Below are 26,356 nucleotides of genomic sequence, written 5' to 3'. Positions count from 1 at the left end.
AGCAAAGTCATTCATGGAGACTCTGATCTAGAAAAGATAATGCAGTGCCACAAAGTGAATATGGGCCAAGAAGCAGTCAGACAACAATGCTTTTTTAACCTTTGTATTCACCGTTTCATCAGAAAGAATACTTTAAATAATATTTTGGAACAGATAACAATTCTCTATTTTCCTTCTTAAATCTCCTCCCTCTCTCTCCTTGGAACGCTGGAATAGGGTGGTTTACTGCCCAGATACCATGTCTAAATAAAAAGAGGGTGAAAGGAAAGTCTCCCGTACTACCCTGGAACTCCTGTTAAACCGCCTTGATTAGCCATCACATGCTCACACCTTCTCTCCAACTCACACACCCCGTGAACTTGGGCTCTGTGTGTGTGTCTTTCTTCCCTTCTTGCTTTCCAACATCCTGCTCAGTTCTTTCAATTTCTCCCAGTCTACCTCAAATCTCTTTCCCCCCACATCTCTCCCCACCACCTCTTCATCATTCTCTTCTTACCCCTCCATTCCTCTCCAAACCAGTCCTTCCCAGCACCTCATCCTCAGATCGTGTTTCCCCTCAGCCTTTTCAGCTCTTCTTCCCACCCCCCCTAACATCATCTCAGTGTCTCCCCTTAACGCTAGCTTACTGCCTTCCTCTCTACCTTGAACCTCCACATACCCACAACGAATTAGCTTTCCCCAGTCCTTTTACATATTACAGTAGTATGGGTAACTGTACACATTTTCCTAGCTCAAAAAGGAGCTCCGATTGTTCTGTGGGTGGCAACCAGGAAGATTTTCTTGCTTGCACTTATGATGCTCGCCTCATGGTCGAGGATAGGATTTAAGAACAGTATGGGTCAAGTGGGTCTGTGCATTTCTCTTGACTTCATTTTATTTGAGGGGCCATTGCAACCACAACAAAGGTTATCTGGTACAATCCCCCCCCCACCGCCGCCCCGACTCCATTTTTCTTCATGAGACAGATCGGCCAAATACTGCTCCAGCACTAATCTCAGCGCCAGTTATATTGCCCCCTAAAAAGCAGGCATTCCTGGTGGTCCAATGTGGTGACCCTATGTCTCCTTAATGTGGCACAGTGGGAGTAATCACCCCCACACCAGCTCTGGAAAAACACCAAACGACTTATGGATCATCTGGCTATTTGGCAACCCCACCGTCCAGTCAAGCAGTCACAGTAGACTAATGGGGAAACAAAACTGTGGCAATGGAACACTTAACAGGCTTTGCAGATGAAGAATCGGGACATTTCACATCCTAGTTTTTTTTTTTTTTAAGTCACAAGTCATGTGATTAGCCTTTGTGGGGAAAAAGCCAGACTCCTCATATTATTAAAGAGAGGTGACATGACCTCTGTCATCTAACATGTCAAAAGAGTAGGTGAAATCCATTAGAGATGGCAACCATAGATTTCCTTCAACTGCCACTTCAAAGTCATTTCATCCAAACATTTGAGAAGGGAGATTTTTTGGCTGTAAAACTAGAGATAAACATCCAGACAGGAGGGAATCAAAAAGAGGAAAGCTGTAGATAATTATTTTGAAAACTGGGCGACTACTGCATTGTTGTCAATGCTTTTATGAGAGAAAAGGGGTAGAGCAGAGGCCGGGTTGAAAGAATCAGAAACTGCTCCACGAAGAATTAATGTTTCATGGAATTCCTGATTAGATTAATCTAGATGGGCCATTCCTTCCAGAACTTGATAGGACTGATGTTGAGTGTGCTGCTCACACAATTGTTTTTTTTTACTAGACTGTGGTCAACTGGAGGCATTGCAGGCTTTCAGATGTACAGATGGTGTAGGCTTTGGTGGGTTGGTCTAAAAGATTTTTCACTCAGGAGGATTTGATCTCAGAGATGGGGTTTTTGGACGGCCTCTATGTCCAGTTTGTATTTTTTGGTTGTCCTTTCTGATATTCGTGAGGGTCTCAGCAGCAGTTTAGTCTGAATTGCTCTTTTGTATTTGTTTAGATTAGTTATTTTTCAGAGGGGGACATCTGTGTGGTTACAACAATGGGGTGTTGAGTGTAGGAACTCAGCTGATGGCTGGGTGGGTTATTTCAGAGGTTTTATTTTGGTTTTGTATAAAGCTTATACAAAACGCAAACCTCTGAGAGGAAAACACACAATATGCCTCGTAGTACACTCAGTTCATACCACAAATATAAAGAACATCAGACTTACGAAAGCAGCTGGAAGGTTCAGTTTGGAAAGTTGCAAAATAGACTGAAGTAAACTTGAAACTTGACTGGAGACAAGAACATCTTTGCCTAGTTTCAGACTGTCCATGGTCTTCCGCTGGCTTGTCGCCACTTGTACATTCCATTTATCTGTATCAGCAATAATGCAAACAGTTTCTGCCACTGGCTCATCCAGCACAGGATGCTGCATGGAAAATACAAGTAAAACAGTACACCAGTCAAGGTTTGGTAAACATCACGGCTCGCTACCTCACCAGTTATTTTCCAATTTCCGTTAATATCCACGCCATTAATGTGCATGGTACTGAGCAAAGTACATGAGGATACATTGAAGAATGACAGGTGTTTTTCTGTCGTACTGAAAACATTGCAGATGTAATTAACATTATGTATGAAAACATTGCTGGCAAAAGCACAGATTTCTGCAAGCACAACGCTGCTAAAGAGCTTTAATTGGAAACAATCACTTGCATGTCAAAAAATTGTCTAAAAACAGCGAACTCGTCAAAACTAGAGTGTAGCAAGTTAAGATGTTTAAAGTACTTTCAATCTAGCAAAGAGCTTCCCGTACAAGAGCGCCTTTGGTGAACAACCAATATATCTATTCCATGTTCACCTAGACGCCAAGAAAGCGTTTAGGTATTGTGAGGGTGCAGGAGTAGGGGCGTGACACACAGGTGGCATGTTTATTTTGGTTATAGACTTATTAAAAAAAAAAGAAGACACATCTAACTATCCCTACCTCTAACAGAGGTTTCCCTGCCACAAACAAAGGGTTCTGTCAGGCAGTCTCGTCAAAAGTAAATGGTCCACCATTGTGTCAAAAACCTATTTCCTTCCCTTACACTCAACTAAGGTGTTAGGCAAGATTGTATGCAGTACCCTTTGGGTGCACTACAATAACCTTGACCTCCTGGCAATAGGGACCAACCTTTGGTATAAGTCTGAACTACACAGGTTGGTAGTGTGGCTGAGCAGCCAGGCTCATCTCAAGAGGGGTCAATGTGAGCAGCAATGTGGTGACAAAGTTTCACAATACAGTTATTCAAATAAACACGTATACTCAAGGTTTCTTGATAAAAACAATTATTAATTTATTTGACAGTCAGTTATATAAGCAAAAGGGAGCAATATATGTAACACGTATAATGCACTTCAAAACACTCAAGTTTCTCTAAATCAGATGATACCCCTTGGGGATGGCACACAGACACTTCCTACACCCTCGGGTGACTTAAATAGCTAGGACACTGTCAACATTGATGCATCACTGGTACATTTAGAGCAATACTGAGTTTGGTGTAAAAGATAGAACAGAAGAATAAAACAAAGGTTAACAAATAATTCATAAACAGGTAAGTACTTTTTAAAACCTTCCAATGCACAGTAAATTAACCCTTTCCTGGGGGAAGGGGCAAAGCACAAAGTCAGAGGTAAAGAGGAGTCTCTCAGGAAGCCAGGACAGCCAATGTAAATTGCACAATGTTTAGGTGAGCTGAAGGTCTTCTTTAGAAAGGTTTGTAGACAAACAGAACTCTTGAAGGGCCACAAGCTGGGAGCCTTGTGAGGGGCAAAGCTTTAGCAACTCTGCAAGGTAACCAAGACAGATCTCAACTGAGAAGTAAGTTCTCTTAGACTTTACAATACCTCTGGTTAGAAGAAATGGTTCCAGCTGGCTTCTGTTCCTGTACAGCTCTGCAGATCCTGTTCCTGAGCCTCAGTCTTGGGGACAAGAGGGAGGACGTCTGGGGACCCCTGCTCTGCAATGGGAAGGTCAGCAGCAGCAATGGGCAAACTTCAATTCAACAGTTCTTCTCTGTTCAAGCTCCTCGCGTCTGACAGCAAATAGCAACACTGAGGTTCTCGGATACCACTCTGGACTTTTCTTGCTTCTGGGGTCCAGCACTCTGTTGAGGTGGCTCAGGCTTGGTCAGTCCTGCATCAGGAAGTCCAGAGGATCTTCCTAGCGCTCAGGTCTGACTTAAAAGCAACGCAAACAATCTAGTGTTCTACTCCCTGGCACTTCGGTTCCAGCAGCAGTGGAAATACATCCAGCTGCGAGAGGATGTCCAGACAGGCTTACTTTGGAGTTGATTGGTCCCACCAACTCAAAAGGAGAACTCGTCCTTGTAGGGGCTCTCTAGTCGAGGCGAATTCAGAGCTTCAGCACTGCAGCAGGGCTTCACCGGGCAAACCAATGGTCCAGGAGTTGCAGCAAGCGTCTCTTCCAAGTTCTTCTTTGGATTCCTTCGTCCAGTGGTTGACGCTGCCTTCCAAGCCAATAAGCCTCTCCTTTTATGCAGGTTTCTCCCATTCATTCCAGCCTAGCTGTCAATCACACAGCAGGGGGGCTGTCTATGCCGGACAGCTAGACATCCATCACCTTTGGGTGCATTCCTGAAACCAAGGGGATTATGCACAGGTAGGTATGGGCACCTCCCTCACTTCCTACCCCTGCCAGACATACTAGAGCCAGAGGCAGGTTTCACTTGTGAATCCCGCCAAAGACAAAACGAACAAGGGGACCAATCATGGTTTGGCACGCAGAGTAATCTCAAGGAGGACCTTTCCAACAAGAATTTGTGAAAAAAGAAGACCGGGCCATTTTGACAAAATGGACACCCATGGGTGCCTTACTGCAGCTGCGAACGCAGTCCACGGTAAAAACACACAATGGTAGTAAAAAGTAAACCACTGTCACCAGCCATTAATTGTAGAAAGGGTAACATACAAATGTTACATGAGAAACTAGACAAGGGGGGTACTAAGTAACCCCTCCACCACCCTATTGTAAGATAGTGTGTGTTAGGTCTGAAAAGTTACAAATGTAAGTAAAGTCAATTTCACTTCACTGCTCTTGGAAACAGATGTTTATCCAAGAGAAGGTATTTAAACCTTTGGGGAAATCTAAGAGACTTCACTGCACTGAAGGTGCTGTGTGTCGAGTTTGTCAGACTCCAAAGTCAAAAGAAACCCAGAGAATAAATCACAATAAATATACAGGAGATATAACAAGTCCCAAAGTCCAGCAAAAAGAGCTGGGGGTCTCTAAGGCAGAAGGGAATGAGCACATTTTTGAGAATTGCCCCTAAATAAGGAAAAGCTGGCGATGATCTTGGTCCAGAAGAATGGCTCCCTTCTTGACAATGCCTCAAATGTTCTCTTTTGGGTGATGAAAAGAAAATGTTCTTCGTCAAGGGCACAATACCAAACCAAAGTCTCAAAGATTCCTTGGACTGACTTTACACCAAGGTACAAAGAAAAGTAAGTATTATCTTCACAATGTTAGGGGGATGACTCCCCCCACCGCCCAGGTCTTCCTCAGGTTTCTCACAGTGCCAAGAGAAAGACTCAGTTCTCTTAGCTGCTTTCACAATGGCCACAACTCCTGGGGGAATGTCTCCCTTCTCCAGGTCCTTCTCAGACACCTTATGATGCCAAGAGAATGACACCCTTCTCTTGGCTGTTCGCAGAGTATTCACAAACACCAGGGTGTATAACTCCCATCCCCTGGTCCCAGACTTCTTTTCATCATCAACCTTGCTTTTCACTTGGCCAACTATGGTTATTATAATGTTCACAAGACTGTATCAAGGGTAATTCTTCCTCCCCCTTGTTTTTGCTCTTGGACTCAGAGTTAACCTGTCTCCTTTCTCTGTCCGGTACTGTGACTATGAAGATTGATGGGTATGCATCAATGGGTGTGGGTGCCAGACTTGCATGCACAATCCAACTGGTATACTCTCTTGCCAGATACCATTCTAATAAGGAACAACAAAGATATTTTCATGGCTGCATATACAGTCCACCTGGTATACTGTCCTGACAGGGAATGAGTATGATGATTATTCTGGAGGTATTGATTGCCTTTGTGGGTGTGGGTCCCAGGCTCACACTTGCTTCTTTCTCTGTTTAGTCCACCTGATTTACTATTATCCTTCCAGGTACTGAGACTGATGATTGTTTTGGATGCTTTCAAAACTTTTAGGGTTGGGGTGCCTGGCCCACAACTCTCGTTTCCCTCCAGCTTCCAAGCTTCTACACCATTGCCTTGGGCCAATTTCACCTTCCCTCACGCTCGCATACCTGTCTTTATTGTCTGCAGTGCTCTTAGAGCTTAAAGGTGCTTCTGGCCCACTGCTTTCCTTCTTTGCCTGTCCGCGGTTCTCTGTTGCTTGTGGCGCTCCGAAAGGGAAATTTCATTCCACGATTGTGCTTCCTGATCAGCACATTTGCCTCCCAACGGGACACCAGGAGCAGCTTCTTTCTTCTTCGTCGAGCGGTCCTTGCACCCCAAACATGGTTTTCTGGCCTGCCTTCTCTCCACTGCTTTCCCATTTGAACTCTTGGTACCTCCAGGGAGGGCTCAACATTAGTCTGATTTTTATACACACATCAAGTCTATATTGATTAGACTGCTCAATTTGGTTCCGCGGGGATCTCCTTAGTACTCTGCTTCTTCCTCATCCCAGTACTAAATGGAAAAGTCTCCCAGGAATTAGTAGAGCCCTTCTTCATCTTGGCATGCTGAAACAGAGCTTACTTGGATAGTTCTTAGTCTTCCTCGTCCCAGTATTTTCTACTCTGGATGTATAAGAAAAACACATATAAACAGTAGGAATGCTACTGGTATGGGTTGGTGGTGAAGGTGGGCTAGGGTAAGGTGGGCTGTGGGGATACCATGCTCTCCTCAGGTCGTAACTAATCCCATAGGGGGCTTCCCTTCCCTTCCCATGAGATCCACCCGCTGAGCATCACCCCCAAGGGGACTATCGGGTAGCAGCCTCCCCTTCCTGGCCTCATGGGAAGGGGCTCCCACTAGGGGAGAAGTGACAACATCTCGGGATTTGTCACAGTAAGTGAGCTGCGATAGAGCTGAAGGCACCCTATTAGTGTAATATAATGTAAAGAGGTCATGTATAGTGCCTGCGCCCTGTAAACCAAATATTTAGAGGATGGCTTGACCCAGCTTGTAATAGCACTTACAAATGGCACAAGGAGAAGCCCACATGTTTGCCTTTTACATGATATCCAGAGGGTAGCCATTGAAAATGTAGCCTGTGAAAGGATTGTGATGAAAATACCTCTGCAAGTTGTCAAGCACAAAGTAGCTAGAAAAAGGAGCCAAAAATGCAGTGCTGGTAGTGAAAGGTTGAGGGCTTGCAATTGCTGGTTTAGGGCTAGAATAGGGACTAGAGTAAGGATGGGGTTAGAGTTGGATTATAATTTTGGTAAGAACTAACCGCAAACAGCAGACGAGGCATTTGGGAGAAAACCATCCTACTGTCATTTCTTTTGGAAAGACACCAGTTTTGCCTTTTAAGTTGTGTGACGAAACCAGAAGGAGTCAGACTCACCAACATATTTCAAGGGTGATTATTCAATAAAAAAAAGAATAATAATAATGCCCAACTATCCCTATTGCTGTGAGGGTTTTACCTCCTATGAAACTATAATAAGGGTGCGCGTCTTAAGACAAATCAAAATATAGTCCTCAGTCCAAATCCTATCATCTAACTGGCCCCACCACTTTAACGAAATAACGCCAAATTGTAGTCACAGCCACTTTTCCTATATGTTCCGATTGCTTTATTTCAAAACCCACTTGGGATCTCAGGTCTCAGACTTATCCAGTGTGGTATTTCCAATTCAGGGTTGTAATTCCTCAAAGAAAAAAACTACCCTGTGTCTCTCTCAATCCGCCCAATGAGAAGTTCAAGTCCTCATAAACCAAATGTCCGAACTCTTCTTATTAGCGATATGCTTTCCTTAATCTGTCTCCACAAATGAATCAGTTTCTTTTCTCTTGGTTCTACAAAAGGAGCTCCACGAACTTCCCCTCTCCAGGTCCCTCTGACTTTCTGCCTTTCTTAGTTCAAGGGGCAAGTTCCCTCGTATTTGCCAATCTCGATTCTATGGGATTTCAGGGTTTCTGTAACCCTTCTGGATAGTCTTTCTCCGAGGGTCTGACTGACCTGTAGGTGGCTTCTCCCCACTGGCTTCTCTGTTCACCTTTGGCGTTTCTTCGCTCTGCCTCCCTCCAGCCTGGGCAACCCAATTACCTTTGCTTCTTTCAGGTATGCTCCATTGGGATGGCGTTTCATGGACAAGGCCACTGCTCTTTGCTCTTTCTGGAATCTCAGAGAGAGAGGCATTTGGCTGCAGAGCTCTGGTCGGCATCGCTGTTCGCTCCTCGTTGCCTTTTTCGCAAACAGAGGATTCGTTGTGCCGTCATTCCCCAATCTCATTGTTCGTTTGCAGACTCCCAGCCCACCATGGCTGCTGCATAGTCACGCCGCCAGGTAAAGCAGGATTTCTACCCCTTTCGACTATGTACTCAGGACTTCTCTAAACAAGCCGTTCAGTGTCTCTCTTCCATGGTGGCTTCCCCTCCCAAGCACCGGATCTGCGCATCTCTGCCCCTTCAGAACGTACTTACGTCAGGGGTTTGCCTCTGCATTAGATTCCCTCCTTCTCTCCATTCAGCAATAGTAACTCGTTTATTCGTAGCGCCGGCCCTCCAGAGGGCATGCCCTCTCCTGTCAGCTGTTACGCTATGTCGGTCTTCAGAATTACATTCAGCCAATGATGCTGAAATAAGTCTTTGCTTCCAACTTGGGGACCCCATATCAGTCTTCTCCGGTCCCACATAGGATAGGGTATTTGTAAGAGTTTCTTAGAGGAATAGGAGTCCTTGTCCCCTCAAGAGGAGCCACTCCCAGTGAGGTCCCGCTTCGCCAAACCCCTAGGGAAGGTTTTGCGAAGCGGGCTCACCTCCCTAGCATCAAGAGGGTGGCGCCTCCCTAGGAAGAAGAAACAAATTCCCTTGATTTGTCACAGTCGGCTGCCACTTACACAAGACCACAAATAAAGGGGTAGAACTACAGCACCTGGTGCTTCTTTGTCCCAGTTGTCCTAAACAGCAGTTATCATCCAACAGGGAGGCTCCTGCAGCACGCCCAGTCTTATAATCCAATTTCTTTTTCTTTAAGGATGAGATGACAACGGTGGTGGAGCTAGTAGATCTTGGATGTTTGGAGGGAGAGTAGGACTTTATCCTCTGCTCAAGACAGACTGCTCACCTAGTCCTATTCCAAAATAATCTATAGGTAAGGCAAAGTGTTTTGAAATTACTACATGCCCTAAAAGGGAGCCTTTTGGGGGGACTGGAGGGGTGGGGGGGGGGGGGCAATAGTGTGATGTGGTCCCTGGGTTTCAGTTCAAGGGTGAGAATTACTGCCATGTTCTGAATAGCTGAACGATGGTGGATGAGGAAGTTAGATAGGCATAATAGGAGGCACCTACAGTAGTTAAGGCTTGTGTAGAATAGCCAACATCACCTGAACATTTTCTTTTATATTCAGGAATGCGATGAGGATGGGTTAAACTATGATGTTTCAGGGTTTCCTGAGGTGCTCTAATCTATTGCAGTCTCTTGAATATAGCGCTCAGCACACTCCCTGACTTCTGTCCACAAACTGATGCATATTTATAAGGTGCTAGAAGAATCCAACTATACATTTTAAGGATCACTATAGTAAAATATTTCTAGATGGGTCAACTTAAATTTTCTCAAGGGCTAACTACGAGAATAATGATCTTCCGCAGAATTCCCTAACCAAAGATCTTTAACAGTCTTTGTTCCTATGGATCTAGCACCCTGCTTGCTTCTTCCCAACCTCACCGCTAGGGCTATAGCACCCTGCTAATGTCTTGGCTGTCCTAAGGATATGTTCTACCATTAACTACCCCATGCACCCCATATGCTTATGGTAATTGTCAAGCCTAGATATTCTCACCCTCTAGCCGCAGGTTGCACTGCAGGGCCAACATGAATACCTTATAACTCACTCCTACCATCAAGTACTTCTTCCCCCTTGGTTAGGGTTGTTGTCAGACTGCCTTCTGTTCAGAGCTCTCAAGTTTCCCATGGCCATGTGTGGGAAGGTCATCGGCTCTTGTTTTATACCATTTGGATTCTGGATTTTTTAATTTGTTGCTCATAAGAAATTAGGAAAACTACAAGTCCCAAAATTCCAAGCAAGAACAGGACTGGGTGGACTTTTCACTCATGACCGCAGGAAACTTGACCTCTGTGTGTCCACCCTCCAGCCAAGGGTTGCCCTCTTGGGCCTGTGGTTCCTCTTAGGTTGGTACTCCCAAAAGAAACTTCCTCTGTTTAGCAAGGTGGCCCTCCAAGGCCTGTTTAGCAGCTGCTTCTTAGTATGCGTACAGGCAAAGGTCAAACTCTTTTGGAGTCACAAGCCTAAGTGGAGTAAGTGTCTGGCTAAAGTATGGCTAAAGGGCTCCTAGCCATTCCCTTCCTGGTCAAATGTTTCACCTCTTTACTCTTCTCCATGTCATGCTCCTTCTTCAGATCTACCTCCTGGTCTGCAAGCTGGACAGTGCCCCTTCCTGCAAAGCCTTGCCTCTTTTATGGCACCCTCGATTGGCCTAATTACCCGATGAAGGCTTTGATTTGTTATTTGCTGGTTTAATTTACTCAAACATGATTGCTTATTCCTTCCTTTCACCTGTGCACTCATATGTTTTCTCACTAAGGTTTCCCGGCTGTGCACGATTATATTAGCCCTGTTGGTAAATTGTCCCAATTAGTGAGTGTGTAGGCATGTGCGAGGGCTTCGAAGTATGCCCTTCCATTTTGAACGTTTATGTAAGGGATATAGTGGCCTTTGATTCGGCAGCATGGTGTTGCATCTCTCCAGCAGCTCCATGAGTCCAGTAGTTCACTAGTAAAGCAAGCATAGTTGTGTCTGAATGGCGAACCAGCAAAGCAGAGTGCTGCACATGCATGTATTAAAGGTGCTAATTCAGCGCCAGATGGGGGCACACCTATCACTTACGAGAGTAGACAAGAGGGAGACGGGGCACTTTCCGGGGCGGGGGGGAGGGAGGAGGGGGCTTGATCAGGTAGAAAAACTGCAGGCACACAATGAAAGAAGGCCTTGCGATGGTAGGGATGCACTGGATGTACTATCAGCCCAGGGAACCTTTGTACATCAGATCAAAATATTGAAAAAATTCCAGAAAAGCATTTAGCAGGGATGCCCCAGGTTGGATCTTGCCCGGGAAACCTACCCTGAACACATGACCAACACACCACGGGCCAGAGAGGAGAGGGACAGAGCCCAGGCTGCAAGTCACGGCCAGACCGAAGCAGCTAAAACAGCACTTGGTGATGTAATAACAGGGCGGTAAGCCAATCCTGCGGGCACTCTGGGGTAGGAGGCAAGTGGACCTAAACCAGCGAACCGTTCACATGGCCACGAGTGCATATCTGCAGGTGGTAGTGGGAATGGGAAGATGAATGGAGCGGCATTCCTGTTAGAACCAATCAAACAGTAAGTTTCTATGTCCCTGGCAGGTAGCCAGGCTTCAGAGTATCCAATACAAGGTTTGCGAAGGACGATATCTGGCAGGTACTGTGTGAAGGTCTCCCTTCCCACAGAAGCAGCGCGTCTCGTGTTCCTTTTGCAATGGTGCGGTCAGCACAACCGTTATTTATATTAATAATATACTAATTGTAAAGTGTTCTTGGGAGGGGTGAGAATAGATGTGGTGCCACATGGGGAGGCAATGAGTTGTGACACGTTGATCTGTTAGCTCCAGTCACGTTCTACTAACCTACGTTAGCCCGAAGGATGGGACGTAGCTGGGCCAATGAGTTTCTTGGGAACAGTAGAGAATAAGAACATTGAAACTGTAACTGTGTAATGCCTTGACCATTGTATCCGTAGTATAAAACTAACGTTCACTGTATGCGCAGATGTCAGCTCTCATCAAACAGTTCAGGTCCACTGTTCTGTTTGGTTTGTGCTGCCCAGCTGTAATAAACAGCATTGCTTCTTGCCTGGTGTGTGCTCCTTTTTTAGTACAAGTTTTATATGGTGGAATCGGAGGACCCCCGAGTACGTGCAAATAGGGATGCTGCATCTAGCGATAAAAGTATTGCGTCTCAATGTTTGTGAGGAGGAAAGCATAGAAATTACAGATCCCAGCAGTGCAAGGCTGCACAGAGGATTGGGACCAGGGCTTACTTTGATCACATGATTATTTATATGAAAGGCCTTGGTCTACATCTATTATGGGTGACAGTAAGCCTGAGCGCAAGTGACATGAGTGGCTCTAAGAAATCAAGCATTTAAATCACCCAGGTAGCCCCTTGCTTAATGGGAGGTCTTCTATGGTGCCAGAGCCCCTCCACGCCCAACAGGAGGGGTATTAAATTGGACTGTCAGACGAGCACATCACTGGAAAATGTCTAACAAATCTAATCAGCAGGTCAGTGCCTGCGTAAATCCTAGGAGAAATGATAGGCAATATCTGGGTATCAGGTCTAAAGTTAGCTGACCTGAACTGCTGTGTCTAAAAACTAAATTAAAGAAAGAAATTGGTTTGTCTGAAGTTTAAATATCCCTACATGAAACAAAATTACACTTCCTGCCAAAGAATATTGTGCACAAAATGCATCTTGTTTCTGTAAAGATCAAGCCACTCTTCACACTGAATTAAATAACTCAAAAATGAAGTCTGATATGCACATATTTTACATCAGCTTCTGAGTTTGGTTGAAGTCAGGAAAACAAGCCAAGCCACTGAAGAATCCAGCACCAATAGACGGAGGTCTTCAGATGTGGAAATAAGGCAGCCGACCCTCAAAGCTTTTTTAATCCTCACGACTTGGTTCCTCTGCTCATCATTTGCATAATTGTTTGCCAGTCTGTGCCATTACAGAAGTGGATCAATGGTAATATTTGCCCCTTTAGCTTAATCGTGCAGGAGAGATTTGGCCTGGCACTGTGGCTTAGACTGATTTGGAGTGGGGAAAAGACTGGTTTCAATATGATTTTCACCTTGTGTAATGGCACAGATGGAATAAAAAGGCAGAGCAATTACTAGTAGTTAGGATTAATTCAAAGCTTTGAATGCTACTCTTTTTGGTTGATCAAATCTTTATGGCAGTACCTTTTCTAATGTTCAGCTTTTTCAACCATCCACACATTCTCTGGGCTAGATATGATTCACATCAGCCCAACATGAAAAGCGCCTACATTTTCCTTCAAGAACACAGCTCTAGTCTTCTGCTCAAAAACAATTATTTGAGTGTTAGAAATTCAGTGTGGTGTGTCCGACAGAAATAAAAGACCGTGCTTCTTTACAGTGACAAGTCACCCTTTTCAGTGATGCAGTGCTGATGAAACGAGGAGTTTGTCCTCTATTTTGAAACCACATGACTGAACACGCAGAGCCACTGACTTTTCAGAGGGTACTGCGGCAGTGAGAGAACAGGCAGGGTGTCTGGAGGTATACACGACGGAAAGCTGGCCAGGAGAAGGGCAGCCGCCAATCAGAGTTTGAATCAAAAGGAGGTGATGCCAAGACCTAAGTGGAATTTTGCCAGAATGTAGTAAGGGAACCAAGCACAATACTAAAAACCCGAAAAACACAGTAAACCAGCAAGCAAGAGGGGTGAGAGGAGGAAGTTTGTCGAGGACATAGGCATCAATGGAGACTATGATAGCAAGCCTGTCTGGGACAGAATGGAAAGACACGAATAAGCGCAGAGAAGGAAAATAGGGAAATACTCAGTAGTGAAAGGCTGGGTAGGCGACACAGGGACCAATGCTGTGAAAGACTGGATTAACATTCTAATTAAGTCCCCATGCAGAGCGGCAAACACTGTGGAACGAAATCCCGTATTTGACATGTCTTGAGTAACCAAAACTTGAGCAAAAGTCTTGATGTATATTGGGACAAGGTGCCTAATACAAATGATAAAAGGGGCCCAAACACTTAATAAATGCTGGGGATCAAAGTCAAATAACCCAGGCAAGTTGAATAAAGATTGCGAGAGATTTAATGTACACTGGGAAACAAGACCATTCAAATTCTACTAGCCAATACATCACGGAATGTGATGTATGATGGTAAAGGAAGTGCACTGCATTCATAGTCTAACAAGCACTGAGATAAGCATGTGTGATCCATACTGTGAAAAGAAATGCAATTAAATTATCAATAAAAGACTAAAGTCACATGCATGCTCAAGAACAATATCCAAACAAAGTCCTAGAATGACTAAAAAAGCCAAATAATGGAGGCATGCCATGAAGCAAACTGCATTCAAGGTCTAACAGTCAATGACAGAGAACATTCATTTTAAAGGGGAAAAGTGGACATGTGATGGGGCAAGGAGTCCAACATGTATCCCAAGTCTAGGAGGTGACTGAAAGAGATTGAATCATGGGACACATTTCTGTCCAGCGCTGGCCATACCCAGAGGGTCTCAGAGTGCCTTACAAGGTTAAAAATGTGGGAGGTGAAACAGAAGGTACAAAATGCTTTTGTGATAGAAAGTGGTAGCAGGAGAGATGGAAGGACAGGGTTATGTGTTGGGACACAGGTATGTTTTGAGGCTCTTTCTGAAAGTGGTGATGGAGGGTGCAGTGCGCAAGTGAAGAGGTAGGGTGTTCCATGCCCTGTGCCCACAGGGGGCGAATTCTTGCTTTTGTGTGCATTTTAGTTTGCAGAGTGGAATGTGTAGGGGATGCTAGTTTGCTTGTCTGGTGCTTGAGTGGGTGATGGGTTTGAGTTTGTCGTGAAGTTAAGGGTTTTTGGTGGCTGGCTTTGAAAACAATGCAGTCCCTTGAAGGCAATTCGGTATGGGGACTCAGTGGAGCTGGGCATGAGCTGGAGCGATGTGTGAATGTTTTGGAAGGTGGAGGACGAGTGTCTGCTGCACTTTGTATGGCTTGCAGGTGGGCAAGGGTGCTGCTGGTGAGCCCAGTGAGGAGAGTATTGTCATAGCCCAGCTTGGAGAGAACTAGTGTTTGGACTGCGGTGCAGAAGTCAGCTGAATGAAAAATGTATCTGATCTTTCGTAGGAGCTGTAGTTGTAGATGGTCTATTTTGGTGACAGCAGCTTTGTGATGTGTAAAGGAAAGGCGGGGGTTAATGGTGAATCCAAGGTATTTGATAGGTGTGGAGAGTGATGTGTGGGTTGTCTGTTGGCAAGTTCTTTGATCCAGGGTGGAGTTTGGATTTGTGTCATGGGGGCACGGGAGTAGGCATTCCATTGTGGAAGAGTTGAGCTTGAGGACGCGGGTAGCCATCCAGTTAGTGAAGGTGGAGAGACCGCTTTTGAGGAAGTGGAGCTGAGGGGGGGGGGGGGAATTTGGAGGTATGTTTGTGTATCATCTGTGTTTTGGTGAAAATGGAGGTTGTGTTTGCTAAGGGTCTGTTCAAGAGTGGAAACAAGAAGGAGGAGCTTTGCAGACCCCATACTTGACTTGGGTGGTATCAGATTGAAAATGGGGCAAGAAGAAAAAGTGTGTCCCATCAGTAAGGAATGAGGTGAACCGGCGAGGACGGTGCAGGAGAGTTTAATCCTATAGGACAGGATGTGGACTAGAATGTATTGTCGATGGTGTTAAAGGCTGCAGAGACGTCGAGGAGTACAAATAGTGCTGTGTGTCCTTTGTCAGTGATGTTGTGGAGAACAGGACAGACTGAGAAAATGACAGATAACTGGCAACGAAACCCTTTGTTCCAAAGTAGTGGTAGCTCAAACGTGAAGCTTAACTAGTGGGCCCACGTCTATAACAAGAGTGATAAGAGAATTGACTCACTGATGAACAAATTATCAAAGCATGAAAGATATAAATAACTTTTATAAATACATTGGGAATGAAGTTGAATCAGGTTTTGAAAAAGCCTGAAAGAGATATTTAAAACTAGCCAGGTCTCGAGTGTCTTCTGGAAAGCTAGCTGGTCCTCTATGCGGCGGGTGCTAAGTGGAATGGAGTTCCAGATGGTGGGCGCTTGAATGAAGAAAGAAGATCCCCCCCTTATTCTGGTCGATTTAGTGACTGGAAGACAAGGAGGAGAGATGTGCCTGATCTCAGGTTCCTGGTGGGACTGTAGGGTTTGAGCTTATGTTGAAGATATTCTGGTCCTGTGTTGTGCAGGGCTTGGTGTGTGATACATATTGCCTTGAAGGCAGATCAATACCCGATCAGCACCCAGTGAAGGACACAGAGGGTGGGTCTAATGTGTTCTCTGGGGTCTAGGGCAAGTATGAGCCTTTCCACAGTGTTTTGAACCGGTTTGAGTTTTCAGAGTTGTGATGCAGGGGCGCCTAGGTATAGTGTGTTAGCACAGTCAGGGGGTGAGAGGACGATGGCCGTGACTGCGGCGACTGCAGCGGTGCATAAAATAATGTGTAGGTGTAGATGATGATGATAGGATATGATTGATAGCGAACTTCGTAGATTCACCATGCTGTTGCGCTGTAACCTTCTTCCATCCTTAATGATCACTGGTCCTATGCAGCCACAGTGCCCAGCCTTATATCAGACGTATGGTGTCTATTACAATAAAAACCCCAATGAGTTACAGGTGATCACTGCTGACCCGTTTCGGTCATATAGAATTATCCCCACTTTTATTGCATTTACTAATATAGTCTTCAGACTCTGGAAGTATGTTGAATTGTTATTGATTAAATGAGTTCTGGAGAAATTTGCTAAATGGTCGATTTTTTAACTTATATTTATCTTTAGCTCGTAGGCATTCGTACAGTGATTTTATAGAATTTGTTTAGTAGATATGGGATACATTACTCACCGTAATCGTATTTATGATGCTTGTATCTGCTTAGATTCATATGCTGTGCATAGGCCGACAGCTAGTGGAAGCTGCAGAGTATTACATTTTCTTTTTCGAAACTCGAAAATGGGAGTCGACACCGAGCGTGCCAGTAATACTATCCCTAGTGTGACGTCCACTGTACCCATGATCCCTCACGCGTGTAGGACCCTCAGATTGGATTTTTTCTGACATGAGGTAGCATGAGGAGTAGCGCGAGTACAGATTATCCAAGCAGATAAAGGAAGATGAGACTACAAGCATCCATGCACCTTCTCTCAGAGGGGAGGAAGGGTGGGTCGCATGTGAATCTAAGCAGATACAAGCATCAGAAATACGATTACGGTGAGTAATGTATCCCTTCTGAGGCTTGTGGAATCTGCTTAGATCACATGCTGTGCATAGATTAGCGAGCAGTATTAGAAGAAGGAGATGGGATGTGAGAAGGGTCCTGAGCAAACAGATGTCTTAGAACCGCTTGTCCCACTTGGGTATCTGTCTTGGAATGAGTGTCAATGCAGTAGTGCTGAGTAAAAGTGTGAAAAGAGCTCCAAGTAGCTGCTTTGCAAATGGTGTCAAGGGGTACATTTGCAATGAAGGCCAGAGTGCCCCGATGCCTCTTGTAGAGTGGGCTCTTGGCGTGAAAGGCAGAGTTTTTTCTGAAAGGGACTAACACAACTGGATACAATTAACAAGCCACTTAGAGATGGCACCTTAAGAGATGCGATCTCCCTCTTTGCCTGTAGCTAAGGAGACAAACAGTTGGTCTGTTTTTCTTAGCGGCCTGGTCTTGGTTACATAGTAGAGGACCGCTCTTTGCACATCTAGAGTGTGTAGTTTCACCTCAGCCAAGCTCTTGGGTTCTTGGAAGAAAGCCGGAAGCTCAATGGACTGGTTAACCTGGAATTTAGACATAAACTTAGGTGAAAACCTAGGGTGTGTACGTAGAACCAGTTTATCATTATGAACAGTAAATAAAGGATCCTGCACTGACAGAGCCTGAATTTCACTGACCCTTCTTATGGGTGTAATGGCTACTAAGAAGGCAGTTTTATAGGTCAGGTGTTTAAGACTGGCTTTATGCATGGGTTCAAAAGGTAGCGCCATGAGCTTAGCAAGCACCACATTAAGGTCCCAACCCGGTGGTGGGGTAGAAATTGGAGGGTGGAGTCTCTTTACCCTTCCTTAAAGGCTTTAACCACAGGTACCTTCCACCACAAAACCTTGTTATGGGAGGTGGTGTAGGCTGACAGCTGCCAGGTGTACCTTAAGTGAATTAAATACCAACCCTACGTCCAGCAGGTGGAGCATGTAGGTGACAATATTGGAAGGAGTGCAATCAACCGGGTTGATTTGTCTATTCTGGCACCAGATAACGAAGCTTTTCCATTTGTCAAAATAACAGTGCCTAGTGTTTGGCTTCCTAAATTCCTTTAGGATGTCCATGCACCTCTGTGGTAAGTTGAGGTATCCAAACTCTGACTTCAGGAGCCATGCTGCCAAGTTCATTGAGCTGGGTTGAGGATGCACTGTTTGACATTGGTGCTGGGATAGTAGGTTGCACCAGCACGGGAGTCTGATGGGTTCGCACGCTGCTAGTCTGCGCAGGTGTGGGAACCACGGTTGTCTCGCCCACATGGGAGCAACTAGGATGAGCGTCATCGATTCCTTGTGCATCTTGTTGACCACCTTCCTCATTAGAGGAGTTGGTGGAAAAGCGTAAGCAAACATCCCTGACCAGTTCGTCCACAGGGCGTTCCCCTTGGAGCCTGGTTGGGGAAACCTGGATGCAAAGTCTGGGCATTGTTTGTTTTTGCTGGTGGCAAATAGGTCTATAGTGGGGAAACCCCACTGTGAGAAGATGTCTTCTACGACTTCTCTGTGTAGACACCATTCGTGTTCTCTTGGGAGGGGATCTCTGCTCAAAGCGTCCGCTAGGGAATTGAGCTCCCCTGGAACATGTTGAGATGACAGGTAGATGTTCCGTCTGAGTGCCCATATCCACATTTTCTGGGCAAGCTTGGACAGATTTGGCAAACGAGTCCCTCCCTGCTTGTTTAGGTAAAACATTGCTTTTGTGCTGTCTGTCAAGATCTGCACTGACAGGTTCAGCAGGTGGGGCTCGAACGCTTGAAGCGCTCTGAATACTGCCAGAAGCTCTAGCAGATTGATATGATTCTTGGCCACTGTGTGAGACCAGAGACCCTGAGCTGTGTGGTTAAGAAGGTGTGCTCCCCACCCTGACAGGGATGCGTCTGTTGTGACTGCAGCCTGTACCTTGGGTTCGTAAAAGGGTTTCCCCTTTGACAGGTTTTCTCTTGTCCACCAGTGAAGACTTTGTACAAGTGTTGGCGAAACGACCGCTAGATCGTCCCACTGACCACTTGCCTGAGACCACTATTTCGCCAACCATTCTTGCATGGGACGCATGAGCAGACGTGCGTGGGGGACCAGGTAAGTACATGATGCCATCATGCCTAGCAAACGCATCGCTTTGCGCACCGTTATCTGGCGACCGGCCCGATAGAGGAATTTGCAGCAGTAGATTCCGAATTCTTTCCTCGGATGGAAAGGCCAACCCCTCTTGTGTGTTTAGAACAGCTCCTAGGAACTGTTTGGAGGTGCTTGGCACCAGACTTGATTTTTTCTCGTTTATGGAGAAACCCAATTCGAAGAGGTCGATCGTTCTTTGAATGTTTGCACTGCAAATTGCTGGGGTTTCCCCGTGATGAGCCAGTAGTCCAGGTAAGGGTACACTGGGATTGCCTCCCTGTGTAGGTGTGTCACCACCACCGCCAGAACCTTGGTGAATCCCGTTGGTGCCGAGGCTATACCGAAGGGCAGCACCTTGAACTGGTAGTGCTGACTGTCCACCTTGAAGCGCAAGAATTTTCTGTGCGTTGGGAACATGGAAATATGAAAATAGGCATCTTTCATGTCCAATGTTGCCATGTAATCCCCCTTTTTTTTTTAGGAGGGGGATTACCTCTTGGAGAGTAGTCTAAAACTGGGCGCATTGTCAAATCTTTTTTTGGCACAAGCAAGTAAGTTGAATAAATACCCTTTTTACCCGTTTGCCCGGGACGAGTTCGATCGGGTCCTTTTCTAGAAGATTGACGATCTCCTCGAGGAGGATATTCTGGTGGTCTAAGGAATGTACCTTTTGTCGTGGAGGGTGGTTTCGGGGACGCTCGAGCAGCTCTATGCAGTATCCTGCGGACACTGTGGACAGCACCCATCTGTCTGATGTGATCCCTTCCCAAGCTTGGGTGAAGTTGGTAATGCGTCCCCCTACTGGAGATGCGTGGGAAGGGACCCTGATCTCGGCATCACTGTTTTGCGGGAGGCATGGCGCCTCTGCGACGGCTGCCTCTACCCTTACCACAACCCCTCTTGTAATGTTGGGTAGACTGCTGGTTGTTACCCCATGGAGTGCCCTGCCCCTGAGAATAGTTGGAGCCTCTTTGTGAATTTTGGCCGCGTGGGCAACGAAAACTGCCATTCCCTCTTTGATTAGGGGGCTTGTTGGTCAACTGTCCCAGGGATTTCAGAGTCTCGTACTCATCCTTGGCATTTTTTAATGCGTCCTCTACCGCCTTGCCAAACAGTAGCTCAGGCTGCATCGGCTTGTCTATTAAGGATGCTTGTGTCTCGGGTTTAAACCCTGATTGTCTTAGCCAACCATGCCTCTTAATAACAGTGCTCTCTGCAATCAGCCTGCCGGCGTTATCTGCGGCATCAAAGGTTGCCTTAAGGATGCAACCGGAAACGGCTCTCCCATCCGAAGCAACCTGTGCCAACTGGCTTTTTAAAGGTTCCGGTGCGGAGTCGATGAGTGTAGCAACTTGTTCCCACTGGTGGCAGTTGTAACTGGCTAGCAGAGTGGTGGAGTTGGCAATCCTTGCCTGGTAGGCGGAAGTGGAGGCTACCTTCCTTCCCAACCCGTAAATCTTTTTGCTCTCCTTGTCGGGGGGAGCCTCAGAGGATAAGGGCTTTCCTGCCCTCTTTTGGGTATTAGTCACTACCAGGGAGTCCGGTTTCAGTTACCCCCTTATGTACAGCGGGTCTGACTGGGCTGCCCTGAACAACTTTTCGATCCTGGGGTTTACTGCCCTGGTGAGGTTCCGATTGAGAAGGGAAGGATCAATTCTCCTTTGTATAGACTTGAGAATGGGGATGGCCTGGGCAATGGGTCTCTTTTCTCCCACTAGTTCCTCTGCAAAGTCCCTCTGCTCCTGAGCTCCCCGAGTATCTATGAGGAAGTGTTCTGCCGCTCTAGAAAAAAACCTCATCTAGGAGAGGTTCGTTATTGACTGGAGAGTCGGTAACCGGAGGTTCCTTGCCTACTGGGGAGTCTACTCTGTAGACTTCTGGGTCATCTTCGTCCTCCTCTTGGTTATTCGTCATCCCTGTAGTAGTCCACCCCAGTTTGGTCGTCCAACGTTGCCAAATCTGGATCCTCATCTAGTAGTGGATCCTCATTATACTGAGAGTATGGCTGTATGTAGAAAGGGTCAGAAGACCGACTTTGCGTTGGTGCCTCAACTCAAGGTTTCTTACCAGGGGGTTGCGGGTCCCTAGACCCTGAGGGAGTAGCCCTGTCAGGGGTATAGGAGAGGAAGTGATCTGGATTCTTGGCATAGAGGTCTGCTAGGGATGACATTCTAGACATAACTGTCTATATCCTCACTGGACCATTCTTTAGAGCTGGGGATTACCCTTTCTTGGGAGGGTTTCCCTGCAATATCTTGACTGGACCTATGGGCTTGTGCAGGGGTCTTGGTTAGTCTAACAGAAGACTGAACTGTCCTTATGTTTCTGTGGTGCAGAAGAAGGCTGAGAATGTTTCTTCTGCTATTTTCCCCCCTCCCCGTGAGTGGAAGAGTGCTTCCCTGGTGTTTTCACCTTCTGAGGGATTTTTGACGTCTGGCGTGGAGATTCGGGTTGGGACCCGGGAGCAGCCATCGCGCGGTCTGCCGACGCCGACTCCTGGAGTGCGGCCTGGGGATGGTGGTCGGCTTCGTCTTCGGACGATCGTACCTCCATTACTTTGGTGAGTGAGGCACTCTTGGCAACAGTGGATGGTTGCCTGGTGTCATGCGGCGATCTTGACCGAGAACGCCCAGAGGACACCGATTCGGTCGACCGTTCTCTTTGTGCCTCTTTCCGAGAACTTGACAGGCGCGTTGAGTCTCGGTTGGACTTCGAGTGTTTAGTGGAAGTGGTGTGGGTAGCGCTCGTGTCACCGGGTGTCTTCCCCATAGCTGCCCTGCCGGACAACCTTCCGAGGTCGAGGGCTTGCGGAAGAAATGGGGAAATATTCTAACTTTTAGCAAAATTATGGCTAAAGCCAGGGAACTCCGCGGAATGCTTCCGACCAGTATGGCGGAAAAAACCAATCTGAGGGTCGAGGGATCATGGGTACAGTGGACATCACTAGGGATAGTATCACTGGCACGCCCAGTGTCGACGCCAAACTAATACTCTGCAGCTTCCACTAGATGTCAGCCTATGCACAGCATGTGATCTAAGCAGATTCCACAAGCCTCAGAAATGTATATACTTCCCCCCATCAATGGTTGTTTAAAATTCATTTGGGTATTATATGAAATTGATTGGGAGACATTTATATATCTGTTTTTATCGTGACATGTATTGTGTGAAGTTCTGTAGTAAACCAATACACTCATGTCATGACATTTTATTGAACTCCCAATACTGTCTTCATGTTTGATTGGCCAGTAAATAAGACTGCTGGATGGGGTTTTGGGGGGGTTGAATTTCAGACCACTACACTTCCTGGTATAATTTAATGTGGTTTATCCATTTAGTGGGTGCCCCTACACTGCAGTGGCGTGGGCCAAGCATAAGGAGGCAGCATGGTATTTCTAAGGACGCATGAAGGGAGCGGCTCATCATAGTGACTGCAAGACTGGCAGTGGACTGGACAAATGATTGAGGATGTAACAGGACCAGAGAGAAGGAGAAGGTGATGGCTTCAGGTAAAGTATTTGTCAGGTGAGTGATGAGCCCTTTTCTGATAGGATTCCCCTTTCTTTAGGATCTCTAATCCCCTTGCAGTGAGAGGAGAACATGTGAGGAGAGGGGAAAGCAAGGTTTGCAATAGGGAAGAATGCTTGATCCACTGGCAGACCAACAGTGAACAATACACCAACGTCTTCAAGTAAACATTAACACCTCAGGTGGTGGCAGGAGTTCATTCCCACAGGACTATTGGATCTGGGTAAAGGCGAGCCTCAACCTGACTCATGGTAGGACTCAGTCATAAACAGAAATCTTGTCCAAGTCAAATGAGTGGCAGGTGTGGGGACAAAGGGTCATTTCAATGTGATATAGCTGGGCTCGCAAAATCTACTAGCTCACTGGCACAGGCGAGGCGTTTTTATGAAGGGAAAGTACCATCTGCCTGGTACTCTACTTTGCTGGCGGATATGGTGATGTCAAACCTTTGACATTTACTGCAAACAATCATTGCAGAGGTTTCACTGTACATGGCAGACTGAGTGGCAGCATTGCACACACAGAAGGTACTTATTTAGCAGTGCCTTATATAAAATAGTGCATGCCACCATATGTTGTCACCCATCCCCATGGGGCGAGTGCATTTCTTTTTTCTTTTGGGTCGAGTAAGAAAACTATAAAATAAGCATTTGCGAGACCTGTACTGCAACTGTGTAAAGGAAAAGGAGATGGCACTTTTACTACTGCATTGAGATTAATTCTTAGCTAATTTAGATTGCACTGGATCCAAAGTTATAGTAAATAGGTGCCTGGCATTATTTTATTATTTATGCCTGTGTACTTAAGGTTTTAAAATAAATAGCACCATACATCCTTTCTGTGTGGTAGTGGCGAAGGTGAGCGAGTTACTGCTTTCTGTTACTCAAAGCACAAGTACTATTGCCCCAGGATCAATGCGAGGCGGCACTGAAGAAGCTAAACTAGGTTTTAACAGGGGGTGACCGAGCCAGGGAGGACCACATATTTGGATTTAAGGCCACTTTGAACCCATAGCTCATCCTCAGATACCACAGATGTGTTGGCTTTCCTTCAAGTCTAATATGCCCATCACAGTCATATCTTTTGGCAAAATAAGTTTATAGGTTCACTGTAATGTATTCTTGAAATAATCTGTACTCAACATAGCATGGCCATGTGCTTGTATGCATGAGTATGCTCTGAGCACATTCTAGGCAACTGCTCAATCTAATGATTTTCTTATCCTGGGTTATTAAGGAATAAGCAACACTCGCTCATAGCCAAGTCTCATACGTTTCACCTGTATGGTTTCTGCTGTCTTCATATTAGTTCTAGGTTTATAGCCAATCATCACATCCCCTGCCCCTTTTTCAATGGTAGTGCCTTGGGGCCAATTCAGAAAGTACTTTTGACTTAAACCCGAGGGGAATTTTCAATGAATCAAGAAGCTACAAGGAGTACGTTAGAATTACTCAAAGGAATTTCTGTGTGAATGAAATTGCCCTCTCCCGGCTTAAGCCAAGGGCAAGCCAGAGTTACTTAGTTACTTCTTGGTTAATCGGACCATCTGAGTGGCCCCTATTCTGCTTTTCTGCCCCCTCTCCTCGAAGTATGTATCTAGGCACATACTCTTGGCCTAAGGCCTCTGTGCTTACTGCTATTCTATTACACCTTGCCTTTCAGACAATGTATGTTTCCAAATCATTAAAAATATTAAGTCCTTGCTTCCAAGCATGGCTGCTGTATGCATTAGGATGATAATCTCCTGCCACTAGCCGGAAATGCATTAATTTTACTTAGTTGTCTTTGAATAAATAACAGTCAACATCTCATGAATTGAAGACCTGAGCATTAGTTAACGTTGAACTCTTGGTCCATGGCGTCTAATCCTAATGAACAATTTGCTGCTTGGAAACATATTGAACGAACAAAATAGAATTGACTTCTATCTTGCTCACATTTTGCAATTAGGAAATACATTAAACCACAGTTTTATACAAAAGCTGGATCTGAAACATTCAATCAACTTACATGTAAAGCATGGTGCAGATCAGCCATCAAACACTGCTTCAGTTTTTCATCATTGCTTGTTCCGTGAAGGACAAAATCAGGCATGTATGTAGAACAGTAACCGCCAAAGAGTGACCTGCCAAAGTGATTCATGCTTTGACTGCTGACAAAGTCTGATCTGAAATTTTAACAGACAAGTTCCCATAAAAAACAGCAGCCAGAAATAAAATGTTGAGGATCAAACTAAAGGAATTGCTCTTACCCAACACAGATTCTGCACAAGCAATGCTTTCTGTAGATTATGTGATTGTGTGAACAATAATCAACGAAGGCTATCACTGCTTAAAGTGTGAACTTGCAATCAATTTTGTTGGGAAGAAACTAGACCTTAGCCCAGGAAACAGGAAACAGTAAACCAACTGGACAACAGTGAACAACCTGCACATCTAAAAATAAAATCTGAGACATCAACATGAAGCGTGCTGGACTTGTATTCTAGCCTTCTACCCTTGCAACATGGTGCAGAACAAGAAATGGTGACCCTAGGGTAAACAACTTAAGTACAGTTGAATTCCCTCTATCTTAACGCTGTGTAATATGATCAATTTAGCAGTGGAGAGCAAAACAAGGAAGTCAAACGAACTGACCTATTAACCCATTCATTTATCATTTATCCTGTCCATGCTCCCATTTTGTACAACTCTTTCTTTCTTTCTTTCTTTCTTTCTTCATGGAATTAACCAACAGGCCTCATTATGTAAAAAGTGAATGGCTGTATAACCATTTCATTGAAGATACACGATTAAAGGAATAGTGAGCTCAAAAATGTTAGTGTCCCGACAGATGGGCAACATAATTTTAATGAAAGTTCCTTTGTAAACTTTTGAGCAAACGAGGGGCAAAACGTTTACATGGGAGCATCCATTTTGCCATTTCAGGCAGCCTACTCAGCTCATGTTAATCTCTGCACTGGCGGCACTAAAGCAGCAAAAGACCCCCACTGGGAGCTTTTGCTTACTGCAACCAGAGCAGAGCTGTACATGAGCTTGGGAGGCTGCCCTCACTTTCATTTTACGTTTTGGGTGCTCCCCGAGCTCAGGGAAGCACAGAAAATGTAAAATGAAAGGCAAAAAGCAAAGGCGAGGCAATTATAAATACAACAACGTTGTATTTCTGACTGTGGCGGCTTTCGCTTTGAGACTCCTGAGCAACTTTTTGTATTTCTAAATGCTCTGGTTTTCTTTCTACGTTTCTCGGACTCCGGGAAACGTAGAAAGAAAACCACAGCATATTTATATAAACAATGTTGTATTTATGTTTGCTGAGGCTTCAGCTTTGAGTCTCCTGGGCTCCCCCGACCCGGGTCTCCTGGGCTCCCCCGACTTAAGTCGGGGGAGCCCAGGAGACTCAAAGCTGAAGCCACAGCAAACAAATAGAAAGAAAACCGCAGCATTTATTTTGCAGTGCTTTTAAAAAAG

General features: G+C 45.5%; 1 protein-coding gene across 3 annotated transcripts in view; it reads right to left on the bottom strand.

Annotated features, from left to right (window-relative positions):
- Positions 1 to 26,356, bottom strand: part of FNIP2 (folliculin interacting protein 2) — a 457,199-nt gene that overhangs the window by 18,884 nt on the left and 411,959 nt on the right. For all 3 annotated transcript variants that reach the window (XM_069631342.1, XM_069631341.1, XM_069631343.1), the window contains 2 exons: positions 24,900 to 25,056; positions 2,185 to 2,385 (listed from right to left, as the gene is read on the bottom strand). In XM_069631342.1, coding sequence (XP_069487443.1) covers positions 2,185 to 2,385; positions 24,900 to 25,056 — 358 coding nt within the window. The remainder of the gene's footprint in view (positions 1 to 2,184; positions 2,386 to 24,899; positions 25,057 to 26,356) is intronic.

Source organism: Ambystoma mexicanum, chromosome 6q (assembly GCF_040938575.1).
Source record: "Ambystoma mexicanum isolate Mex_15411 chromosome 6q, UKY_AmexF1_1, whole genome shotgun sequence".
Classification (NCBI taxonomy): domain Eukaryota; kingdom Metazoa; phylum Chordata; class Amphibia; order Caudata; family Ambystomatidae; genus Ambystoma; species Ambystoma mexicanum.
This window is presented reverse-complemented; position numbering and strand designations above follow the sequence as displayed.